Here is a 24,807-nt window from a genome sequence, read left to right as displayed (position 1 = left end):
TAGGATGGTAAATGTAATGTTTACTCATATGAAGTCATTATGAGCCAAATTCACTTCTTCTAACTGCATTCAGGTCCACTCAATGAACAAAAAAAAACAAAAAAACATTGATGAGACACATTTCCAACACTGTAAACTCAGTACATCTGTGTTTCTCTCTCTCCTTGCCCGTTAACGACTGTCTTAACAACTGCATAAGCTCGGAGAAAAAAAAAAAAAATCCTGTAAATATTTATAATGAACTTTAGGCCTCTCGTGGTAGGTATATGCGTATGGAAAGGTGATTTACTGGTGTGCATTACTACGTTTGGTACCTGAATCTGTTCTCTAACCGACGTTGCTTGCTCCTTGCAGGGATTCAATTTCGTCTCCCTACTTCCTGCAGCGTGGACCGCGCTCATCCACCTCCAGGTACCAGTCTGTCTCCATCTCTCCTCCTCTCCTCCATACAAGCACTTATCTCCGCAGACATGCTGTTTCAGTTGCAGTCATGAATCCATGGACATAGCAAAGGGGTCAGCTTATTATTGCTAACCGTAGACAAAAAAAGGGAAAATAAAAACACGTCAGAAATACTTACTGAAAATCTGCTCATCCAAATATATATATATTTAAATGCACGTAAAGACGTAAGCGCCACTCAGGAAATCAGCCTGCCGGTGTTTTGGTATCTTTTATGATGGTGAAAATACCCGCGCGTACTGCTTACGAAAACATGCAGAGGAGCGGATTAAGCCGCGGGAGTGTTTAAAGAGGTATTTCATAATATAATATATAGGTCTAAATATTAACATAAATAGTTACACACATAAACAAAAAAAAAAAAAAAAAAAAAAAAGTTTATAGCTACCATTTTGTATGTGCCATCGTCAGTAACAAGTATTTGTAATTTTGTATCTAATCTAACAATTGTATTCTCGTTTTTACAATATCCCATTTTGTTGTGGACTAAAAGTACACTTCAGTACTGTACTCTGCTGCAGGACTGCTATCATTAATTTCATTATCGATGAATTTTCCCGACATCAGTTGTGGAGTATTGAATAACTACTGTCATGTCAGAAAGTATTCAAGAATATCACAAAAAACAGTAGCCTACCTAGATCCAAAGGCTATGCAAGTCTTTTGTGATTGATTTGCATCTTAAATAATTAATTTCTTACCAAAGCAGTCTTAAATTAATTTCCGGATAACTTACCCATCAATTAGGCCTACCCAAAGGCAAATTGTTTTATTGTCACTCTGCCGGTCCTTAACTAATATGATGAGCCATGTGTCATGTTGATTTTCCATGAGTGTTCAGAAGAAAAGCCAAAGGAAAGTAAGCAAACTGGATAGACAGGGAAGAGGTTACATGAGGATCAAGAGGAGGTTGGTCAATATGCGTGTTAATGCAGGAACATATCTCTGCTGTTCATATGTCAAAATGCCTGTTTTGAAGGCATAAACTAGCGGAGCCCTCAGTTTTTTTGTGATTATACAAATGTACATTTAGGCAGAGCAGAGCTCAGGGTTTGTTTTTGCATGACATTCAGGTCCATTTATTCTTGGCTGCATCTCCAGTGTGTGGGTTTATTTACTGAACTGCCCAGCGCAGCAGTGCTAAGCCAAACAATCAAATTCAAACACAGGCAGGCACAACCGACTAAACAAATGGACACAGGATACTTCCCTGGACTATACTTGACAAACTTTTAACTGAAACTGTAGCATTTAAAAGAAAAAGAAAAAAAAAAAAAAAAAACCCTGCTGTAGCTGCTTCTCAGTCAATGATTTATGGTGTTCAAGGGCTCCGGCTGAAAGCTGAACATCACTGTGGGGGAGAGAGCAGTAGAGAAAAAGTTAGAATCCCACTTCCTACACAAAATGAGACAGGTTGCGACTGCATGGCAGTATTGATTATTGAGGCTTCTCTGTCAGCGCTGACATCAGATATCCGGTTTCTTAGAGCTTTAAGTTGTTCTTGCCTGGCTTTTTATGAGTCATCCCACCTTCAGGAGAGTAACCGTTCTGGAAAGTCATGTTATAATTTTACAGTATCGAGCCTGGCCCCGGCGCGTACATCGTATCTGTTCTTCCAACAGTGTTTTTTTTTTTTTTTTTTTACTTTGTGACTAACACTCAGATTATCCGACAGCACTTGTTATCACTTAAACAGGTGCAAAGTCTCGATACTCTTCTTTCCATGCCTGACTTGTTTTTATATTTAGCACAGTCAATGTACACAAGTGCACGATTGACTCGCCGCTGTAGTTTGAGATTAGTTCCAGTACATCTACTGTAGCGCACCAACTTGTCAAATCACACCACCCTTATGAATGTTTTTTTTTTTTTTTGTAAGGGACTGCACTGAGATGCTTTCTGTTTTGTGAAATTTAGTGGTGGAACAAGTATTTCGAAGGATTTACATTGTATTCCCCACTGTGAAAAAACACCTACATTTCAAATAAAGTAAAAGTACACAACCATCAGAAGTAAAAGCACTTGTGATGCAGGAAAATTGCTCCTGTGAATGTTCTACTATTATCAGTGTATTTATTTTACTGGATTATTTTTGTAGCAGAGTTTGATGTTGCAGCTGGTTGCTGATTTGAATTTATATTCATTACAATTCATTGTATTTAGAGTTTATCGTAGATTGTGACACTTGATCTGCAAACTAACTTTAATTCTGCTGTTAAATAAATACAAGGATGTAAAAAAAAGGACATTACTTCCTCTTGAAATGTAGGAAAGTAGAGATATAAAGAAACGAGCAGTGCTTGAACGAATGCCCGTAGCTTAATTCAACCCCTGTTCAAATCAACCTTTTGACACTTTGTTCTTTGCAATTCATTTCCAGGGGCCTCTCTTTGTATGTTTATGATGCCTGAAGTTCAAGCTGAAAGTGATAAACTATAAAAAACCAAAAAAACAACAACAACAACAACCACACAGTATGAAAAACAGTAAGCACTAGTGAACTACCTGAACTTGTCAACTAAAAAAGTCCACTTTACCCAGATTGAGAGACGGACAGACTTTCAGATTGAGACGTACCATGTTCAGTCTAAAGGAGGACATCTGGTGTCCATTCAGTGTTACTGCAACACATTGTGATTACATTTTTGTTTTGTTTTTCCATACTGAGTAGGGCAGTTCCCTCAGAAGCCACCGTGATGATATGACTGTCAGCAAATGAAACATATCCACTAAACAACATTAACCTCAGTGAATGATGTCAAAAACACGTCTAGAGCATAAATGTAGGCGTATTAGGTAACAAATGTGTTTCCAAATGTCAAACCATTCAGACAAGCGTGAAGTCTATGAATGAACTGCAGAAGGAATGTGGAGTGCTGACTCAGCTTACAGGCTATTTTAGAGTCTTTGTCATTGCCTTGTTGTGGGAGACGAAACAGTGTTATTGTTCTGTTGTTTGTTTGTTTGTAAATTCCCACAAGGAAGGAGACCCTATAACCTGTCAGCAGTTGTTGCTGTGCACATTCATGCTTCTCGTGGAGTTTTCAACTACATAGCCACAAATACTACAACTTTACTGCGATATTTGAATTTTCTCATTTCATTATCATTTAGTAAGTTTGTAAAAAAACAACGTGACATAGAATAATATTAGAGGTTTTGCAATCAGAGTAGCTAACTCCTACACTGTTTCATCTCTCTGAACTATATCTGAAACTTCATTCATCACTTTAATTTAAACCACCAGGGGAACAACTAAGTCATACTTTATTAAAAAATAAACAATAATGAAACTGTAATATAGATGTTAACCGGGATAGATGTCTGTAATTAGAATGTCACTGAACAAAAGCAAGTTAGAGATGTTTCATTTCCCTTTAAAAAGATTATGAGGAAGTTATACTTTAATCTAATGTTAATTTCATTTACTACAACAGCTCTACCAATAAAAATAAAAATGTTTTACTCACATTTTTCGGATTAAAATAGATCAAACAAAAAACCCAGCAAGTATAAGCATGTTTTAGAAAAGACACTTATGGGAATAATTATTTAAACATCTTTATGGTTGCAGATTATAACAAAAATCACATTAGTGAACTGATTCTACGTGTTATACTGTCACAGAGTAGAGCAATCAATTCATTCCGTTTTTAACTGTCACCAACCAATTTGTAACATTTTCAGCTTATAAATTTAGTTAAACAGGTCCGTTGTGTAAAAATAGAACGTGTGGAGTTGTGCAATGCCTGAGTCACTGTGCTCTTTATATTTTGGTGGCCACACGCTGTGTCTCGCAAAACTCCAGCACTTTAAAGTTGGAAAGAAGTCAATTCTGTAACTGGATTTAGTTTAACAGAGTTCCCCAAGGTTTCTGATTCCTTATTGCACTTAATTACCTGTAATAGAAAGGGGTTTGTGTGTGTGTGTGTGTGTGTGTGTGTGTTTGTGTGTGTGTGTGTGTGTGTGATCTGGGCCTACACCTGTTTAAGCTAATGTACAGTCAGAAAAGCATATTACTCTTCCTGTGTTAAGTAATTTATTCCCAATGCTGAATATTTAATAACGTGTTCATTTAAATTAATAGATTTGTGCCTGAATGGGCGACTTCACATGCAGATGAATGGAGGCAGAAGCACAGCAGGGGGGAATGACTGATTTCTAAAATAGGCCACTATAGATCTGTCTTGAAACAGCTTTGTTTCAGCTATGATTCACAGTCTCTTTCTTCTCTGTGATTCATTTATATTTATCATCTTTTCTTCAGTGTAAACAAAACGTCAAACAAGGAAATCGAGTCGGTAGTGGTTTGAAGGGTGAACATGACAAATAACGTTATGAATCAAGATCATGGATATTTACCTTTATGTGGGACACCAACCATTATACCTAATCTATGAAAACAAATTTATTGGATTTTCTTAGAAGATAAATGCAAATATCACTAAATTAAACTTATTTGATGTATTACAACATCATTAAAAAAAAAAATTCATTTGCTAATGAATTCAGCTGGATTCCCCTGATGAATCTAAACAGCATTGAATCCCATTTAAACTAGGAATTCTTATAGTATTGGATTTACAACAAAATAATCATTATTCTTCCCCCCCCCACAAAAGAAATGTGCATCCATTAGTCAATAATATTGTATAATGCATATAATATAAATTCTAAATGCAAATAGATCTACAGTATACGCATGTAAGTATTCAGACTGGAATCTTAGAATCATCGACTGTCCTGCTCATAGTTCCTCCTGTAATTTAGGAGGTTTGACAATTTAATAGTTGGAAAAACAAAGTATGTACCGAGCTCAGTTCAGATTTACTTTGTGTACCTCGTAACACCGACACCTGACTTGAAAGAGGATATTAAGTATAGCTAAGTAAAGCAACATATATTTTCAATTTTTTTCCTTTGGCGTATTTACCCATAAACTTACCTGAATGCTGTTATCTTTTTCATTCTTTAATTCACGTAAAGAAAAAAAATAAAAAAATAAAAAAAAATAAATCTGTAAAAATCTTTTTTGAAAATTTGAATGCTGAACAACTACTTGTCTGTGTTTTATTGTGCCTTTGCAAAGCGAGTAAAGTTGGTACATTTCCAACTCTGCTGTGAGGTCCATCTGGATGGATTACCATCTAATTCTCATTTGCACTTGAAAGAGCAAATATTTCCCATAATCCTTCATTGCGCTTCCCCAGTAAACATGGACATATTACAGAGCTGCTGTTGCTTCCCACCTTACTGACATGTCCCTGGCTTTAAGCGCTAACGTGCCCTGATGCCTAATCTGTCATCGTGCTACGAGGTTCCTCTGTCACACACTGTGATGCTGGTGAACTGCAGCGTTGGCCCTTGTCAGCTTTGGCCACATATTTCATTCTCATGTTTTCTTTTATCCTCTACCCTTGTCTTGCCGTGTCCTCTCCTCTCATCCTGCTTGTGCTATCCAGCGGTATCATATCCTCCCAGTTACAAGAAGACTCCACCTCCTGTGCCCCCGCGCACCACCACCACCAAGCCTCTTATCTCTGTGACAGCCCAGAGCAGCACAGAGTCCACCCAAGATGCCTACCAGGACGGCAGGCATCCACGGGGCGGTCTGTGGACCACGGACAGCCTCGGCCGTCCCATCTACAGCTCCACGGACAGCCTGGACAGCACCAAGGCGGTCACCATGGCCATGGAGTCAGCAGCAGGCAAAAGGCACGCATGTTTAGGCAGCCACAGCTCCGTGCAGACGTGCGACAAAGCAGTGCTGGTGTCCAAAGCCGAGGAGTACCTCAAAACCCCACGTTCCTCTATCGGGATACAGGTAACGGCACGACTGTCCGCTTAATGACTGTTCTCACACCTCAGCCGTCATACTGACGACACCAGGGTCATCCGTCTTGTCCTGGCTGAAAGGATAATTCTCTTGTTCTCATTTTGATATGCAGGTCATTAATATGTATGAGAATCATCCAGTCAAATATAAAACCTTCTATTCCAAATGTAAATCAAGCAAGGACATTTTTTTTTAACAAGGAGAAATTTACAATGTCTTTTTACAACATCTCTCTGGAAAAATAAATTAGATAATCAGTCCTCATGTAATTTAAACATCTATTAAATGACACGAAAACTGGGTTTTATTATGGAAAACTCATGTCCACGAGGATGTTGAACAGACAAGTCAAACTACAAGTGTACTAATTAGTTAATCGTGTTGTTTTTGTGATGTCACGAAGTCTGAAATGCAGCAGTTTGCAGAGTCTTGTTGATCTTTTATATTTGGTTAGGTGTCCAACTTCAGAGAGTTTATTCCAAAGGCACCATTAGCACCCTTTGGTCTAATTGGTGATTTGTGATCATTCACAAGAAGCTCCATCGCTTGATAAAGAAGCACTTTGTGCATTACAACTGTCAGACTAACTTAAGTCGCTCCGAGTCTGCTGAAGGCGAGTGTCCCCAGATGTTAGCGCCATCTTTGGAGTTTGAGTGTGTCGACCACCTTGTTTTGTCCTGTGGGCAATTCTGCACATTTGTCTATGAAAATGCGTCCATCTGTCGACACTCTACAGGCAGTCAACCAGAAATGATGACTTTATTGCAAAGTTCGTTGTTCCTATATGAGCTACAGTTTCCCCAGTGCCAAACTCCTGGATAATGACAGAGTGAACTGTGTATAATGATTGGAATTTTTTTTTTTTTGTATCAAAGATCTCAGTTATCACAGACTGCCTTATGTCTTGAATTATGGTACTTTTTAGCATTTAAAAAGTTAAGTACAAAGAAACAAGCTGATTTATAACTAGAAAATGTCTAACTACGTTCGTTTTGAATTGTTAAAAGCCCTTTTTAAAACCGGCACGTCCACTGTTCATGCGGAAAGACAAAAATCTAAACTTGAATCTGCTCTAACAAGTACGAAATTGTTGTTACAAGCTCCTAAATGCCGAGCTGTTCTTCTAACGAGTAGAAATGCGTGTCAGTCCATCTCGGTTGCTGTGTTTGTATTTTCCAGGTGGAAACTGTGACAGACTCTGAGACTGAAAGTAAAGGCCTTCCTCAGTTCCATTCGATAGGGATCCAGGTGGAGGATCTGAAACGGTACAGATGAAGCAAAGTGTCACAGGGTGAAGTACACGTTCCTTTTGGACCCCGCGTATTCACGTTACATTGTTGTCCCCGTTAGGCACGGGAGGTTCAAACGCTCCAACAGTGTGACCACTGCAGTGCAAGCAGACATGGAGTTAGAGGGCTTTCCCTCCATGGAAGACAAAGGGCTGCAGTTTGGTGGCGGCTTCGGACGCCACTCCGAGCCCAGCACGCCAACGCAGTATGGGGCCATCCGTACGGTGCGCACACAGGGTCTCTTCAGTTACAGGGAGGACTACCGGCCGTCCAGCGGGCCCACCAGCCCGCAGCCCGAGCCCTGGCTGGTCGAACCCAGACTGGAGAGCACCGAAACGGGCCGCGTGTCCCCCCTCCGCAGGGACGGCAGCTGGTTCATGCAGCTCCTTCACAATGAGACCAAGCGGTTGGAGGGATGGTGCAAAGAGATGGAGAGAGAGGCAGAGGAGCATGACCTGACGGAGGAGAGTGAGTGTCTCGAGGAAAACTACGTTCTTGTCAAGGCCCGGGGCTTTTTGTTGCGTGACCTCAATGCTTTCATGACACGTAAAGTACGACTGTTTCCTTTTTTTAAAGCTGTGTAGCAGTATAGACAAAGTAAACATTCTCAGTGTTAGCTGTCATGTTGACGATGAAAATACTGAATCGTGAGAGCCATTTTGTGAGCAGATTGGATTCTTGTGAATGACGGAGAGATATTTCTCAGCATGTTAGCTTTTGCCAAGCTGTCAGTGATAAAACGAGAATGTGTCTCTCTCTCTCTGTGTGTGTGTGTGTGCGTGTGTGTGTGTGTGTGTGTGTGTTTCCACCAGTCCTAGGAAAAATCCGGAGTGCAGTTGGAAGTGCTCAGCTACTAATGTCTCAAAAGTTTCAGCAGTTTTACTGGCTCTGCCAGCAGAATCTGGTGAGTACTGCATGTGTTTGTCACAAGATGTCTGTAACTTTGGGTGACCAGAGCCAAAATGTAAAGAGTACGTTTGTCTGGCATAATGTGGGACTGGTACTAATGCTGAGAGGTAGTCTAAAATTCTGATGTCTACATAATGCAACCTGGTGTCACGGCAAAGCGTGAAATAGACACGCTTTGCGCTGTTTTGGTGTGACAGTTACACGTTTTCCTGTAGTGGACGAAAATGAAAGCTGTTGCGTGCGCAGAGCCGAGTGAATTACAGGAAAATGGAACATAGCTAAAACACGTGGTTGGGGTTGGGAAAAGAACATTAGTGGGGGGCGTGTAAGTTTCACGCTCGCAAAACGTGTAACTGTCACGGCTCGACAGCCCAAAAGCGTGGCTATTTCACGTTTTGCTGGAGTAGACCGCCGTGTCTGTTTCACACTCTGCCGTGAGAATGGGTTGCATAATAACACACAAATGGACGATGACGTTTCCACATTAGGGCGTTTAGTAAATAAAGGAATAAATAGATATATTTTATTTCAATGCAACTTTCCAAACTCCCACATAAGTAAACACTGTAACCATAAAGCTAAAGTTTCACGGTAAATGGTCTTTGCAGCGCTATCTTAAGAGCCAATTAAAATGTGGGACATTGTCTCAATATGTGGGACACGGGATAAAGGATAAAAATGCTGTGCAGTCCCACGTAAAGCGGGACGCCTGCTCACCCTACCGTACATGCATGCTGCTGACATGTGGCTCAGAAAAACTCAAATGATCAGGGGTGAAACTTGTTGATGGGCTTCTCTTTGTCCGAGCTCTGAGAAGGCGCTCGGCCTGACGCTGCACTTGTGCTCCTTCCAGAAATAGACCACAGGAGATCGATAGCCGAGCGGTCTCTCTGCCGTTATTGACCCCGCAGTAAACGAAAGGGGAATTCCAATAGGAAGCAGCACCTGTGTCGAGGTTATCCATTAACGCACGGAGGCAGCACTTTGAATGGGAACTCAGAGTTTGAATAATGGACTGCCACGCCGTCTCACTGTTTAGCCGTCATGTCACGTCTGCTGGAAATTCATACCTTTTCTAATGCAAACTATCCACTGAGTCAGCATATATTGGATGATGGTAGTGTCATAATGTTTCTGCAGACACAGTAGAAAGAGAGGCAGGAACTTAATCACACCTTTCTACAGCGGAGCTAATTAAAACAGAAATTTAAATGAAAGGCAGAACTTAATAGAGGTGGTTGAAATCTGCTCTCTCGCTGCTCCGTGTTGTTTTTTTTTTTTTTGCCGTTTGTGTGTCTCTTCGCTCGCTGTGTTGCGCTCTTTTGGATGTTTTTTGGGAGCTCTCTCTGCCTCTCTCTCCCCACAGATAATAGGATGATGAATTAAGTCTAACATTGGTAGTGACAAGCCTTAGATTGCCCTGAGCTCTCAGATGTGTCTGAATGAGAGAACGAATCTGTTTCACCTGCTGGATGGACGAAGAACTGCGTTTTGTGTCTATAAAAAGCTCTGACCATGCTATTGAAGTGTGGCTCTCGAGACCTTTTCTTTGTCTGAGGGCACATGGCTCTGTGTGGCTGCCTGACTGCGAGAGTTGTAACTTCCAACTCGCACGGCATCGGCCAGCTGCGTAGGTTTCGTGACAATCAATGCTCTGAAATACAGCAGCAACGAGCACCAGATTTTTGTCATCTAAATTTCACTGATCATTTCACAGAATTACATCAGAATGAAATCACGACATTAAAAATAAATGTTTCTGCAAAAACACCTGAAGAAGTATCTAAAAATGCATCAAATGCAGTGTAACGTTCTGTATTTGATGTTTGATTCGAGGTAATGACCGTCAGTCAATAGTGCGGTGCTTTCTGTATTCTCCGTGCATGTGACCGTAGAAAGACCTTTGATAACCATTTATCACCATTGTTGCGACACAATGGACCAACTCTGCTGTAAAAAAAACAAACATTAAAGACAGTTAAAGGATGCTCCCAGAAACTGTCAGCTGAGGTTGTGAGTCAATGTCGGTGCTGCACTGCCACACAGTGGTCGGACGGGTGAGGTTCAAATATAGCTGTGAGCAACAGGAAGTCCAAAAAGGGAATTGCACTTTTGAACATGTATTGGACTGTTGAGAGCAGTTGAATATTTTCTTCTTTTCATTAACATTTAGACCAAAGGTGCCCAAACTTCTTTTCCATGAATGCCCATAAATGGATCTGGATGAGGGCCAAAAAAACAAATGCTTTGTTATGTGAAATAACATTTTATTAAAATATATTTCACAGAAAATTAACATTCTAAATCTAAAATTAAATTCCAGAATAATTAACGCTATTCTACATTCTGTTTAATAATAATTTTATTATTTTGAAGAAACTGTCAAAAACAGTCATCCTGCCAATTTCTTGCCTAAATTTTCTCATCAGGTGCCTTCGATCTCTGAGCTCGACTGGCAACACAAAGTCAGTGATTTAGGACACATTAATGGACCATGAGCATCAGCAGGAGGGAGCATACCATCATTTTGTGTAAATATAGGCCGATGTAATTTAATAGGCAAGCTTAGTGCTTGTTTTACGTACGGTAAAACTCGTGATGTACTTTTCAGCTGCACACAATTTACGATTTGAAGTCATCGCAGTTTGTATTTTACAGCGCTTGCGTACAAGGAGAATAAACACAAGCTCGTCAATGCCGTATTGGGCCAAAAGAAGATGTGTTCATTTTTCAGGGTTTCTTGTTGTTTTAGGCCAAATGTGTTATGATACAGCTTGTTCATAAAAGGTAGTATAAATATGTATTATATTTGTACTGTCTTGTACAATTGTACTTCTGTCTCTTCAGGACCCCAGTGCCATGCCCAGACCCACATCTCAGGACCTGGCTGGATTCTGGGACCTTTTGCAGCTTTCCATTGATGACGTCACTGCCAAGTTTGATGAGCTGCAGCAGATCAAGAGCAACCAGTGGCAGCTGGTGGGGAGCCCAGACAAGAAGATAACACTGGTCAGCGTTTTAATAATAATAAGCCTTAATGGGCTACACAAGAACTCGCTCAGCTTTAAAGGAATCTAGTCGAACAATATCTATTTTTAGGTTTGGGACCAGCGGGGGGGTTACAAAGCATGAACATAAAGGCAGCATCAGTTCAGTAGTTTAGAAAGTCAGCAGCATCTTTTAAAAAAAAAAACTTGTCCCGTTAAAATCAGCAGCTGCATTTATAAAATAATCGTACTTATCATGATTCATAATGTTTACGTAGTTCTGAGTAGTAAAGTTAGTATTCAGAGTCTCACCAGCATCGAGGATTTCTTTCTAGTTCAGTGCTTCTCTACCGTTTTATTTCCTGGTCATAAAGCTGCGCCCCAGATTTTTGAATCATTGAAATGTATTACATAGAAAATTAGCGCAGCTACACACAAACGGCATCATTAAAAACATGAACTAAACACAATAAAAAGTGCAACAGAAGTGAAAATGAAAACCTGATCAAATAAAGAGGGCGACCTAAATACAGGAAAATGTGTTTTTCTAGTTTGAACTGATGATGTTCATTTAGTTTCAAGAATCTAAACTATGACAAATGAAATAAAAAGACATCCAATTCTAACCCCGTTTCTAATTAGCTTGAATGAGAGCTAACTAACGACACGACAACTTTGGTTTTGGTCGTTATTATCAAACAGCTACTACAGGTCATGGAAATGTATGTCCTTTAACAAAAAAAAAATAAAAAAGTTAATGCACGTCATCAGAATTTCTGTAGATTCCAAAATAAAAGTTAGACTTTTTTCCCGTTCACACTTCATGACCCACTCAAAGAGGTTGAGAAACAGTGTTTTAGTTGCTTCTCATTCAAACATTAATCAGCTCTAATATCAATGGAGAACCATTGAGGCAGTAGGATTTCCTGTTGTCAGACTAAATGATGGGCGGGAGAAAAAACTCCAGAAAAGGTCATGCACATTTGCGCAGCACTTTTAAAATCACACTTTTCTTTGCCTTTTGTTTCCTCTGGATTTTTCCTAGCTTTGCTTTTTCCTCAAAGAACGAGACAGAACAGTTTAGATTAAAGCAGGATAGTCACTTTTTTTTTTTTTTTTTTGTATTTCATCTTCCCACATAATCTGAAGCGACAATTTTCCTCCATTACAATACGCATGCGACGCAGTATACAGCGCTAGTTATGTAACACTGTGTGTGCTGAAGCAAACACATAAAAAAAAAAAACATCAAAGTTGCTGAATTGTTACAAGCTAGTGTGTTTAAAAAAAAAGTATGTCTTCATTGTAAAGATGTAAACATGATGTTGAAAGGAAGAATTGGGATCTCTGCTGTTCATGAAATTTGCTTCATGTTCCTTGTTTTAACAGGATTTTTAAAACATGATTTCAAAGTATATCTCGGTACTTGGGGAAGTTACAAGCATAATTATTATTAGATGGTATAAGTATCATTTATTTAGAAAATAAAAGCTATAAAACACGAAGGTTATTAAACCATCCTTCACCGCAGCCTTTAGATGAGAGCACATTCCTACGAGTGGTGCTTGGAGCTGCATTTGGAAGAAGCACATTTAGATGGTAATGTCTTTTCAGAGATCCTTCAGGGCACTTGGATAATTATCTTCATGCTACAGTCGTAGTTGTGAGGAGTTATTTACCTCCAGCAGTTACCAGGCGCTCTTTAAGCTCCATGAAGCGGAGGCTGAGCGGTGACACAGCTTCTCTCCTTCCAGGCAGGCGGCGTCTAAACCAACAGAAGCTTGTCAAAGAATCAGAACAGCTTACCGTGCACTCAGGAGTTAATATATATAATTGTGAGTTTAAATTTTATGGTCATGAGGATTTTTTTTTTTTTTTTTTACTGACTTTACAGGTAAAAGTTGCTGATGTTGATGTTCTGCCGATATAATAGTCATCACTGGCGTGTTTCTAGACTTCTTCTTTTTTTTTTTTTTTTAACTACTCTGATTGGATGAGGAGGATTTTGCTCAGCACTAGTGACAACTCTGATGATGAATTTTCTTGTTGTGGCTTCTGCTGTTGGTGGAAATTAATTCTTGCAAATTTATGTTGTCTGGCAGCAAAACAAGCCGTGACACCAAAGTTTAGGTAAATCAGTCTGGTTCTTACTGCGATACATTCTTTTTACAAGGGACTTAAATAAATTGATCTCGTTTGTAAATGCTTAAAAGTGCAGTACCACAGAAGGTCTCGAGGGGTTAGCGCCAAAAAGACTCTGTCTCCATAGACTCCCATTCAACTTCTCTCATGTAATACAAAGTCAATCATTTTTTTCCCAAGAGTCATAATGGTATCATTTGCAAAAGTCACTTCTTATTCGTTTTCTGTTGGTCCATCTGAAAATAATCCCATCGTTAGATATGAGGCCTCAAAAAGCATCGTTTTCGCTGGCGTGTCCGTTTGATTGACAGGCCTGTGGCGCAGTCAGGTTTCCGCTACAGGTGGGCGGGGAATAGTGTCCTCGGGGCCCCAACCAGATAGAGGGAGATTCACCGCATTCACATTCCTAATATGGTCACTTCCGGCTCCGAAATAGCAAGATGGCGACAGCTAAAATCTAAACCTAAGGCTTTTTATTTGGACTTTTTTGTGCAACAACTTGTTCACTGTGACACGCCGCTTTGACAATAAGCCTTACACGCTGTTTAATGAAGGCATTCTGTGTCTTAAGGAGCGGAAGTGGCCTCCACCTCTGCCGAAGAGACCAGCCAAGGGGCGTGGCGGCGTGATGCGGGAGCGCTCTCTGGACCTTCAGGACCGCCAGCGGCAGGAAGCCCGCAGACGCCTCATGGCTGCCAAACGAGCAGCTTCTTTCAGACAGAACTCGGCCACAGAGAGAGCAGACAGCATCGAGATCTACATCCCCGAAGCCCAGACGCGGCTTTGAGGTCCACAGATTCACCCTTCACCTCCTCTTTGTCCACCTCCACCCGACACCAGCTCGTGGCGCCACATCCAGCCTACTTGTAATGTCAACAATCGTCACCGCTCGTCCGCTTTTTCACGTGTCGCCGTTCTCTGGGTCGTTCCCGCTGAAGCTACACTAAGCAAAGATTTCAGTGGGAAATGTTGATTTTTTTTTTTTTTATCAGATTAAAATGAGAAAATTGAAGAAGGCCAGTCAGCTGAGTCAGGTTTAAACAACTTTTGAAAAAAAATTGAAACCCAAACGGTCTCCGAGACTGTTTCCCCTCTCGACTTTCTGGTATTCTTGGACTAAAAGTGATCAGCTGAATTGGTAAACACGTATTTAAGAACAAAAAATATCTGCCACCTGGAGCTGCTGACATAAATTTGCTTAGTGTAGCTTTAACACTGCAGGGGACTTTTCACCGGTTCTGCAGAATGAGCTCATACACCCCAAAACAAACATTAGTTCAATGATTGTTTTTCACACCCATTACTGTTAAAACTCCAGTCTTCTCCATAGTTGCCACTACGCCACTGTTAATAAAGATAAATATATACTTTGCACATTCAAAGGGAAACACAAAGTGCAACTTTTCTCTCACCAGCAACAATGGTCTTGAGCTAAAGCTCGAGTGCGAAGGAACGGTGGCAGCAAAGATTGACGTTTCCTGTAATTGCTATTGCAAGACAAGTCAAGTCAAAACAAGCCTCTCAAAAAAAAAAAGTATAGATTATTATTTACCTGCTAAAAGGAATTCAGGTTGAATGCTTTTCTTTTCAATTTCAACTTTTCCCAGTTTCTTTTATGGCGGTATTTAAACGTTTGATATTTTTTTTTTTCCCCCCCCGCCAAATTTGTGGCTAAGGAGTCAGAATAGAGTAAAAAAAAAAAAAAAATATCTGACAGAGCGTCCGGGATGCTTCACGTCTATCTGCGTCTCTTTACTAGCATCTTTAAGCAGGCGTGCTTGCAGCTGTCGACCAGTGTTGCTGACCGAGATCTGAAAATAAGGCTCCAACTCCCAGATCATCACCCATCACCTCCACACGGGTTCGTTTTCATTCCCGCGAACCCGTCCCGTCTCAGAACCAGACATTTTTTTTTAAAAAAACACGTGTACGTTATTTGCTGCGGGATACATTTCCACTGCAGAACAAATATGAATTATTAACAAAAGACAGATTTTGCGCAGCCTGGAAGAGGTGACTGGTATCGAACAATGCATTTTGCACCTTATAATATTCATGTTTGTATTTCCAAGGGAAATGTAGTTTATGAAGCTCATGTGATATTGTTGCAGTTGAATTGCAAGGACAGATATGGGAAAAAAAAAAAAAAAAAAAAAAAAAAAAAAAATTTACTACAGAATTTCATATTATTCTATAGGTGATAGAAACTGCACCTCGTGTCGTTCGGTTTTCATTTTCTCTCTGACGGCAGTCGCGCCTCTCTCGTCAGTAAAATATCGTGACTCGGACACTTTTAAGCGTACTTACAGTATCATCACAATTTACAACAGGATTTATAGTTACACAGCTGCTGGTTGATTTGACAGTACATCTGTCGCGGTGATTTAAAGGCTGTTTCCTTAGCTAAGAAACCATTCCTCATCGCGCACACACACACACACACACACACACACGCGCGCACACACACACACACACACCTTTTTACCGAGTGGCGCATAATGAAGACACTTCAGTTCTTGTTTTTGATCTGCTCACATTGTCTAGGAAAGACAGGTGCAAATGACACTTTAACAATATTCAGTTACTATAGTAAATGGTGCTGCTTTTTACTCTAAAACTGTTGTCCTTTACCCAGTCCTATGTGCACACGAACACGCGCGCACTCACACACTCAAGGACTTTTTAAACAACAGGTTTCTGAACATGGTGCCGCTGTCTCTCCGACGACTTGTGGTGGATTGTGACTCTAGAAACGATCGCCTTCGCAACGCTCTTACTCGCAGTAAACGCTTTCACGGTACAAACGGCCTTTCTAAAAACGGAAGGAGGTCGGGGGATATTTATCGGACGGGACAGAGCGCGGGCTCCGACATCCCGCCAACCTTAAAGTCAAATCTAACATGCCCACCCTGAGCCAAGGGCATCCTGCTCCGCGCTGGCTTAAAATGCATCCTGACGTCTGTCCATGTTTTATAAAACTAAACACGTGCAGCGCATTCCTCATTCATCCTCATATGCTACTGTAACCCCAGATAATTGATACAGATGTTGATGCGGCCACTAGGATGATATTGCAATATTGTAATTAGAAAGGAACTCGGGGGAGGAGAGCAGTCTGGTTTCTGTACATACTTCGGAGGCAGCGAAACGTCGAGGGATTACGACGGGATTTATGTTGTTTGCTCTGAGGCTGTCGGACCGAGAGGGGAAGCGTTTTACTTTTAGATCGGTGTATATCAAATGCGAGACCCTTATCTTACCGGATGGCCTTAACCAAAACTCATGAATGTAGAGCCCCCATCAATGCAAAAAAACCCAAAACCGACAGCTCAGGAGATGAGCAGTCTGAAACTAAATTGGACGGGGGTGACGTCACTCCAAAACTTTTACTTTTTATCGTATTTCTCCTCCTCGGTTCAGATTTTTCCGTTTCATTCGGTTTTAAGACGAAACGGGGCACAAAAATAGCAGAAGTCAACAAGGGAATCGTTTAAACCGGTTTCAAAAATCATCCGATTTTCACAGGAAGTACAAAAGAGTGACCCGTCAATGACAGAAAAACGCCGGCAAACATTTAACAGAACAAAACAGTCGAAGGCTCAGGAAAGGGGGATCACTTAATGCAGGTCCCGATGACATAATACAGTAAGTTAGGGATGCACAATACGTCACTGGCTTTCAAATGACATATCAGCGTCCGGGTGGGACACCAAATTCTGCCGATATGGCCAATAAAGGACAGCACAGTAACTATTTGAAAACGATTGCTTTCGTTCTGCAAATTTGTCACAGTTTAACGTGGAAACGGGATCCAAACGCACAGCACAGGTCAAAGCAAACGGAGAGAGTTACTCACAGAATTGTTGAATTTTGTCCAAGAGCAAGCAGGCGAACACAACGTCGAGGAAAAACTGGAGTTCAGAACCCAGACAGTTTACAAAGCTGAACGAGACACTGACAGAGAAACAAAAGTTCAGAGAGATAAAAAAAACAAAAAAACTTTTAAGATCCAGCGGAGGAGTTGTGTCAGACCGGCGGCAGATCCGCTGATCGGGCTGCAGGTGAGGCAGATTGGGGAAGTGGCGGCAGGTGAGGTGGGCGTGGCTAACGGGAGACCGAGGATCTCTGGTGGGCGGAGGGAGTGACGCAGGGAATGAACTGAAAAAGTGACAGACAGAAAGTGTGAAACTGGCAAAAAAAAAAAAAAAAAAAAAAAAAAAATTGACTGCCCAACTGAAGAACTGTCATCTTGATCAGAGCAAAGACAAAATGCCGCGGATATCAGAGTCAGAAATCAGCCAAAAGAGTTGGAAAAATATCATATCGGCAAAAACAAATTTATATATCGTGCATCCCTGAGATAAATGAACTAAAATAGAATTTAAAAAAAAGCAGGCGGTGTTCGACCGTTTTCAGTTGAAAGTCCTCATGCAGTATATAAACCGTATCTCCTGAAGCTACGGTATTTAGGTCGAACAAGACTCACTAAAATAACCAGTTGCTCTGGAGCTTATACTTATATAGACTTAAAGGACAAGGAAGAATGATTTGCTTTGAAATTGAAGTGCATTGTGTAATTACAGACACCTCTAAGATGCCAAGGGCTTACTTTAAAGTATGAAACAGTATCATTTACTTCCAACATCAACACACGTCACATGTTGTGTTCCCACGAACAGGGATCCATCAGATTATGGCTGATTTGACGAAACTACCTATTTAAACAGGGAACTTGTTCTTTTAAGTCATTTCAGCTTGTCAGAGTATTTCCTCTTCAAGTTACAGGGCTTAAATATTTTCTCGGTGGCGAATTGTGACGTTTTGTGTTTCTCAAATAACAATTTTGGACTCTAGATTCAGTCAGTTTTATTTTTATATTTTCGACAAAACAGCCCTCAGAGGATATTTTGTAGGTTATCTGTAAAAGTGGAATTTACCCTGAACCCTTTCTTTGGCCCGTTCACTCTGTAATTTGGACTTTTAGGGGTAGACATTTTGATAAATATTGTTATTGAATTTACTTTTGAAAAAACTTTTAAGATGATCAAACGTGGCTAAGACCTTCAGACCTCCCTCAGTTTTGGCCTCGGAGGGGTTTGACCGCAGCTTCTCTGAACAAGTCGACGGGCTGCTTTAACAATCCAGCCGCTCTTCCACCTGACCGAAAGTCATGCAAATCGAGTCTACTTCCCACAGACTGCATACTGTGACTCCATCACGCGTAGTGCTTAATGATCTGCTTTTGATAGTCATCAGTCCAGAAAAAAACAACTACCTATTCAAACAGCGTTTTTGTCTTTTTCTGTTAGACTCTCCGTCGCTCGGTGTTTCCTTGCAGGTTTGTAAAAATCTAGAAACAGAACAGCGGTTGTTGATAATGAGGCCGGTTTGGTGCATAAAACCCATAAATGACCTTTCTTGCTCGGTGGCAGGCGGCAAAAGAGCAACGGTAGACGCGATCGGGACGATCAGGAGTGAACGGAAGTGACGTCATTTCGGCTGTTTTCGCTCCACACCACCTGTCAAGGAAGGCAGATATCGGACACAAAGATGTCCTCAAAGGTCACAGGGACATTCGCTTGGTTAGTTTAAGTGACTTTAAACACACACACACACACACGATCTGAATTACGAATACTTCACCGATGTGTTTTTGTGGTATCATGCGGGGCTATTCTACAATCATGGTACCATTTTTCCCATCATTATCTCACCATGTCCGGTGGAAAATATTTCCTGTCTCCCATTTCTCCCGCCACGCCACGAGGAGGCTTCGGAGTTCGGCAACTATGTACATGACAAAATCCTCAGGTGCCTTACAGTTTGATTCTCCTATAGGACTGAGTGAATGTTTTGGGCGTTGAGGTACGCGAAAGGACAGCGACGCCTCGTTGAGAGCGCAAAGGTTTGTCCGTTAATACCTTTTACAAAGGGCTGGAAACTGGGCTGGGTCGGACTGCAGAATTTACAGATTTACATTTATATCTGACTGATTCAAACGTGTAGTAAAACTTCAGCACAATACAGTCTTAGAGGATATCGAAGGAGGATTTGCTGACACTCGTTTTCCTCTTTTTATTTCTGGAGCATTCGGTTCGGATCGCACAGATGTTCTGACGTGAATCACCAGTTTTACGAGTAGACGAAGCTCCATTAAAAAAAAAAAAAAAAAAAAAAAAAAAAAAAAAGAAACGTGGAGAATCGGCGGCTACGGCGGCGTAAACATGTCACGTCCATCTCAGCTACTCATAAAAGATCACCACTTAAACAAAAACAAACAAAAAAAAAAGGTCTTTATCTATTTTTTTTCTCTTTTCTTTTTTCTCCTCCTAGCTGTAATCTCGCAATGTTTTTTTTTTCTTCTGCCGTCTGTGGCGTCGAACGTCCACAGAACCTGGAGACTGACAAAACTTGACCAGCCAAAAAGTGCAATAGTGTTTTCATACGACGACGGGCGGGCTCACCTTACAGCTATATTTACCTCACGGTTCAGCGGTTTCAGCAAACACGGTATAGCGGGAGCGGTTGAACTCTCCACAGGAAACACGTCGTCATGTCTGTGTTACTATGCAGCGGTAACTTCTGCAGGGGGCAGCGGAGCTTGCGGGCCCCCCGCCCCCCCCCTCCACACCTCACCCCCCCCCCCTCACCCCCCCCCCCCCCCCCACACACACACACACGTGCAGATCACCTTTCCATTCACAGAGCACTGAAAGCACCACGTTCATTGTGCTACACCAACACACACACACACACACACACACACACACAAACTAACAGGAGCAAAAAGGCGTGGCGGTGTCACTCGTCACCCAGATCTGACACGCTTCATCCGTCGAGTGCTTGCAGGATTTACTTCGTTTAAAAAGAGAGTCCGCTAAACTTTTCAGCAAACCTCTTAAAAGGATTTCACGCGGATATGCGATGAGTTCGAGTCCCCTTCGGTTTACTCGACGCGTCTGTTCCGCCTCCCGCGACGCGCAGTTTGCAGCGGCGCATTGAAGACTGACATCGTTTAACAGCTGTCCTGAAGATAAACCTCGGAGAAGTCTGTTAAGGTGCTGAATCAACCCACTTCTCTCCTTCTCTACTTTTTTTTTTTTTCCTTAAATCTGATTTTTATTTACTTTTTTTTTTTGGTTGTTGTTGTTTTTTTTTTTTTTTGGTCGTTTATTCTGACAATCAGCACACACCAAATGCATCCAAAAAAAAAAAAAAAAAAATGCCCACACAACACACACGACGACAGCAGCGTCCTGGTTATAATCCCCGAGGTGAGTTTCCCTCCTCGAGCTGGAGGCCCTCCAACGGTCTGCTCGGCTCCGTCGGACTTTCATCGAAGGTTTTTCTCCTCGTTTCTGAATACAGTTGCACTGCAAAGATGTACTTTCTATCGCTTTGCTCTCTCTTCTCATAAGTCGCGAGACCTCCGGCGACGTCGCGGTCGGGTAAACGCGGTAAACACTTGATGTCGCGTTTACAGAAAACCCCGGGCTGCGTGAGAGCGCTGTCCGCTCTTCGAGCAATAAGCCCGATTTAAATATCGAGGAAGACTTTTCATCTTTAGGTTCACGACTTCTGAGACGTTTAAGTGGTCATTTTCGCCGCTCGAAGAAATAGTTTGACATTATTGGGGGAAAAAAACAAAACAAACAAAAAAAAGCTTTTTTTTTTTTCCACTTCCTTTCTGACGGTTCAAGAAATCGATCGTCACCGCTCTCGTTTTGTGTCCTTTAAAGGTGCGATATGGAGGATTCGAGCCCTGTAATACCGCTTTCTGTATTAGGAGGCAATAGTGAGCCGCTCCGGTTTTGCTCATTTTACAACTGAGGATTTTAAAGTTTGTACGAACCCACGACTTGATTGAGTAAAAAAAAAAAGAAAAAAAAAAAAGAAAAAAAAAAAAAAAGGTGGAAACTAAAATCGACCAGCACAAAACCACAAACAATTTCATTACCTTTGGACAGACCCAGGCTAACTGCCCCCCCCCACCTGTTTCCAGTCCTTGTGCTAAGCTGAGCTAACTGCTAACTTCGTCGTACAGATGTGAGAGTCGGTATCAATCTTTTTCGTTCAACTTTCAGCAACAATGTCAAACTATCGGCCGCGTTTCGATGGCGTCATGCCGAACAGGAACGTTTTTAGACGACGTCGGCTTTTACGCGTAACATTTACCCTTTTTTTTTTTTCGTCATTTCGGTTGTTTTTAATATGGATTTCTGTTTCCCCTTGTGACCTCAGCGCCGATCAGTATTATGGACCCGAGTCAATGTGAGTCGGCTTCTGAAGGAGAGTTAAACACCACCCGCTGGTCTCTTCACCGGTTCTTCGACATACTTTCAACCAGAATCCTTCAGGCATCGTTTTTTTTTTTTGAACAGTCTGCTAATGTGTAACCGGGAAGGGAAAAATGTTTCTGTGTTCTTTTGATTATGAGGGGAGAGAGCAGTCACAGTTTTGTTTGCCTTTGGTGGAGAAACGTCTTGTGTTGTGGCTGTGGGTAGAAATAACTAAAGGCCTCTTATGGGTTTTGGAAAAGTGACATGATGAAAAACTTTTATCTAAGGTCTGTGGTTAGCTTAAAACTATTTTCAAATCGTTAGATATATCAATAATGAGGATAAATATAATGCCAAATATTCAGTATTTGTACAGAAATATACATATATAAATATATAATATATGCCTAATTTAAATGGAACTATTTTCCGCTCTTGACCATGTTTCTGTTGTTTAACGTTCCTTTGTCAACATTATTTTATAAGATCTTCAGATAGCATGCAGGATAGTGAAAATGAATGTATTATTTAGTGTTTCATTGCTGCTCAATATTACAGCACTCTACAGATCAGTTTGTGTTTGTAAGATTAATTTAAGCTGAATATTTCATTTCTAGATTTATCTATAAATGAATTGTAAACTTTCTTTTCTTTTTTTAAATGCAAGTTTTGGAAATAGTTTCAACAGTTTATATCATTTTATCATTATCCCGGCTTTATCAATGTGGTTCAGTATATTTTGCCTCTTCTAAGTACTGCTATCAACCATCTGTTGTAAATAATTATGCAAATTAAACTTTTTGAAGAAAACAGCACTGTTGTGAGAGAGCGCTTTAATTTGTCCAAGCGGCAGCATTCTGTAGCTTATGACTGTAAATGAAATTAAAACTGCAAGCGGTGATACATATATATATATATATATATATATATACGGGCCCCCGCTGCACGTCGGGGATCCAGCGGGTCGGGACCACCACTGTGGTGAATTTAGACATTTTTATTTCCCTTTCATCCTATTAATATAACTCCATGTGAAACACGTCACGGTGAAACATCAAACTCAACCGCAACGCCCTGGCTATACTATATACTGTATACTATATACAATATACTATATATAATATACTATATACTGTATACTATATAATGCATACCATATACAATATACTATATACAATATACCATATACTGTATACTATATATAATATACTATATACTGTATACCGTATACAATATACTATATACTGTATACTATATACAATATACTATATACTGTATACTATATATAATATACTATATACAATATACTATATACTATATACAAAAATGAATTTTGGGTCACTTTATGTACGACATGTTATAGTATGACTTTTATTAAATATTACAGACGACATAGTATAGAATGACTTTTTTTATTATCACATTTTGGACAACAAGCTACAGTAGGACTTTTCTTTGAATATTTTGGACGACATACTTTGGATATTTTGGATGACTCATCACTTTTTGGAGTACGACCTTTTTCTGAACTGACTTGCATGCCTCCAGTTACTTCTCACTGTGAGGCAACTGCTCTAATGAATGCGCAATGAAGAAAAAAAACAAAAGGCTCTTTTGGACTTTTTTTTGTTTGTTTGAGTTTTGTATTGTTGTTGACCTTTAGTTTGGTATTAGTACGACTGCACGTCCAAACCCCAACCTGTGTGGCTTACCCTTAGAGCAGGAGTGCCCAAACGTTTTGGCTCAGGGGGCCACACTGACGTAAAAAAAAAAAAAAAAAAAATGGTCATACGGGCCACGCCCACTCGCGACTTCCACTAAAATCAAAACATTTTCGCCGGGAGAGACGGGCGTACCGACTTTTCAGGGGTTCTTGAACGTGATAAAGCCGCCCCCAAAAAAATGCGGTTGTTTACAGAGAGAGAGAAAAGATGCAGCGTAGAGAGACGACAAAACAACAAACGCCGGGCAGGTTTGCGGGGTTTCATGAAGCTCTGGAGACAAACACACTCGTGACGCTTTTCCTTAAAGAAGTGGTCTTTATTACAGCAAAGAAGCCAAACGTTACAGACAAGAATAATTATGAAGCGTGAATACCATCTCTACACTCGAGGCTGGCCTCTCGTCCAGACGCCGGCTTCATTCGCTGCTCTTCGGGGTCCTTGACTTCAGATTCGTGACGGAGGAGTTACAGGCGTCTCGAGGAGATCGGTTCCCGACTTCTCCCTTGAGCGTGTCGTTCGGAGGGTTTTACGCGCCGCGCTGAACTTTCTGTTAACGTCGCTCCCGCGCGAGACATCCCCGTCGTCACCGAAGAGAGGTGGCGCGGCCGGATTAATACTACGGCCTCTGAAATCTCTTTCCCTTCTTTGGGTCCGACCAGAAATCTGGAGAAATAGAACTGAAAGCTGAAGTTCCACCGACAGAATAAAGTTCTGTAATCGGTGAAAGCTATAAAGTTGTTGTTTTTTTTTTAAACACCATCTGTTTAATATTTTGAAGTTGGAATTCTCCAGGAGTACAATCTGCGACTTTTTTGTTTTTGTTTATATCTACAACAGAAACCGACGTTCTGACGTTTGCATCCATCATCTAAATCTCTATTGTTCGTCCGACAACGGAGCCTTTCAGAGTACTCGTGATAGTCTATTTACAATAACATCCGTTGGAGGAAGGGCTGCTCGTGCTCCAACCAAGTGGAACGTTTGACATTTTATTTACAATCATTTTTTTTTGTTGTTTTGTTTTTGTTTTTCTGAATCAGCGTGTTGCACAAACAGAAACACATCTGGTACTCGGTAAGCTGGTAAAAGTCTCGCAGAGAAGCGTCCCGATGAATTAAAACACAATGAATCGTGGTTCCAAAAAAAAAAAAAAAAAAAAAAAAAAAGGGCACTCAGAAT

General features: G+C 40.9%; 1 protein-coding gene across 1 annotated transcript; it reads left to right on the top strand.

Annotated features, from left to right (window-relative positions):
* Positions 1 to 298: 298 nt before the first annotated feature.
* LOC138205565 (disks large-associated protein 2) lies at positions 299 to 22,716 on the top strand. The gene is made up of 7 exons (XM_069161610.1): positions 299 to 411; positions 5,925 to 6,286; positions 7,478 to 7,563; positions 7,649 to 8,055; positions 8,400 to 8,491; positions 11,344 to 11,505; positions 14,197 to 22,716. Exons 2-7 carry the CDS (start codon positions 6,149 to 6,151, stop codon positions 14,410 to 14,412), a joined length of 1,101 nt encoding a protein of 366 aa, XP_069017711.1. The 5' UTR covers positions 299 to 411; positions 5,925 to 6,148; the 3' UTR covers positions 14,413 to 22,716.
* Positions 22,717 to 24,807: the final 2,091 nt, after the last annotated feature.

The sequence above is a fragment of the Embiotoca jacksoni genome, unplaced genomic scaffold (genome assembly GCF_022577435.1).
Source record: "Embiotoca jacksoni isolate LCO1_2020_lvr unplaced genomic scaffold, fEmbJac1.0.p SCAF_29, whole genome shotgun sequence".
Lineage (NCBI taxonomy): Eukaryota > Metazoa > Chordata > Actinopteri > Embiotocidae > Embiotoca > Embiotoca jacksoni.
Note: the sequence above shows the minus strand (reverse complement) of the source record. Positions and strands in the feature narration are given on the sequence as shown.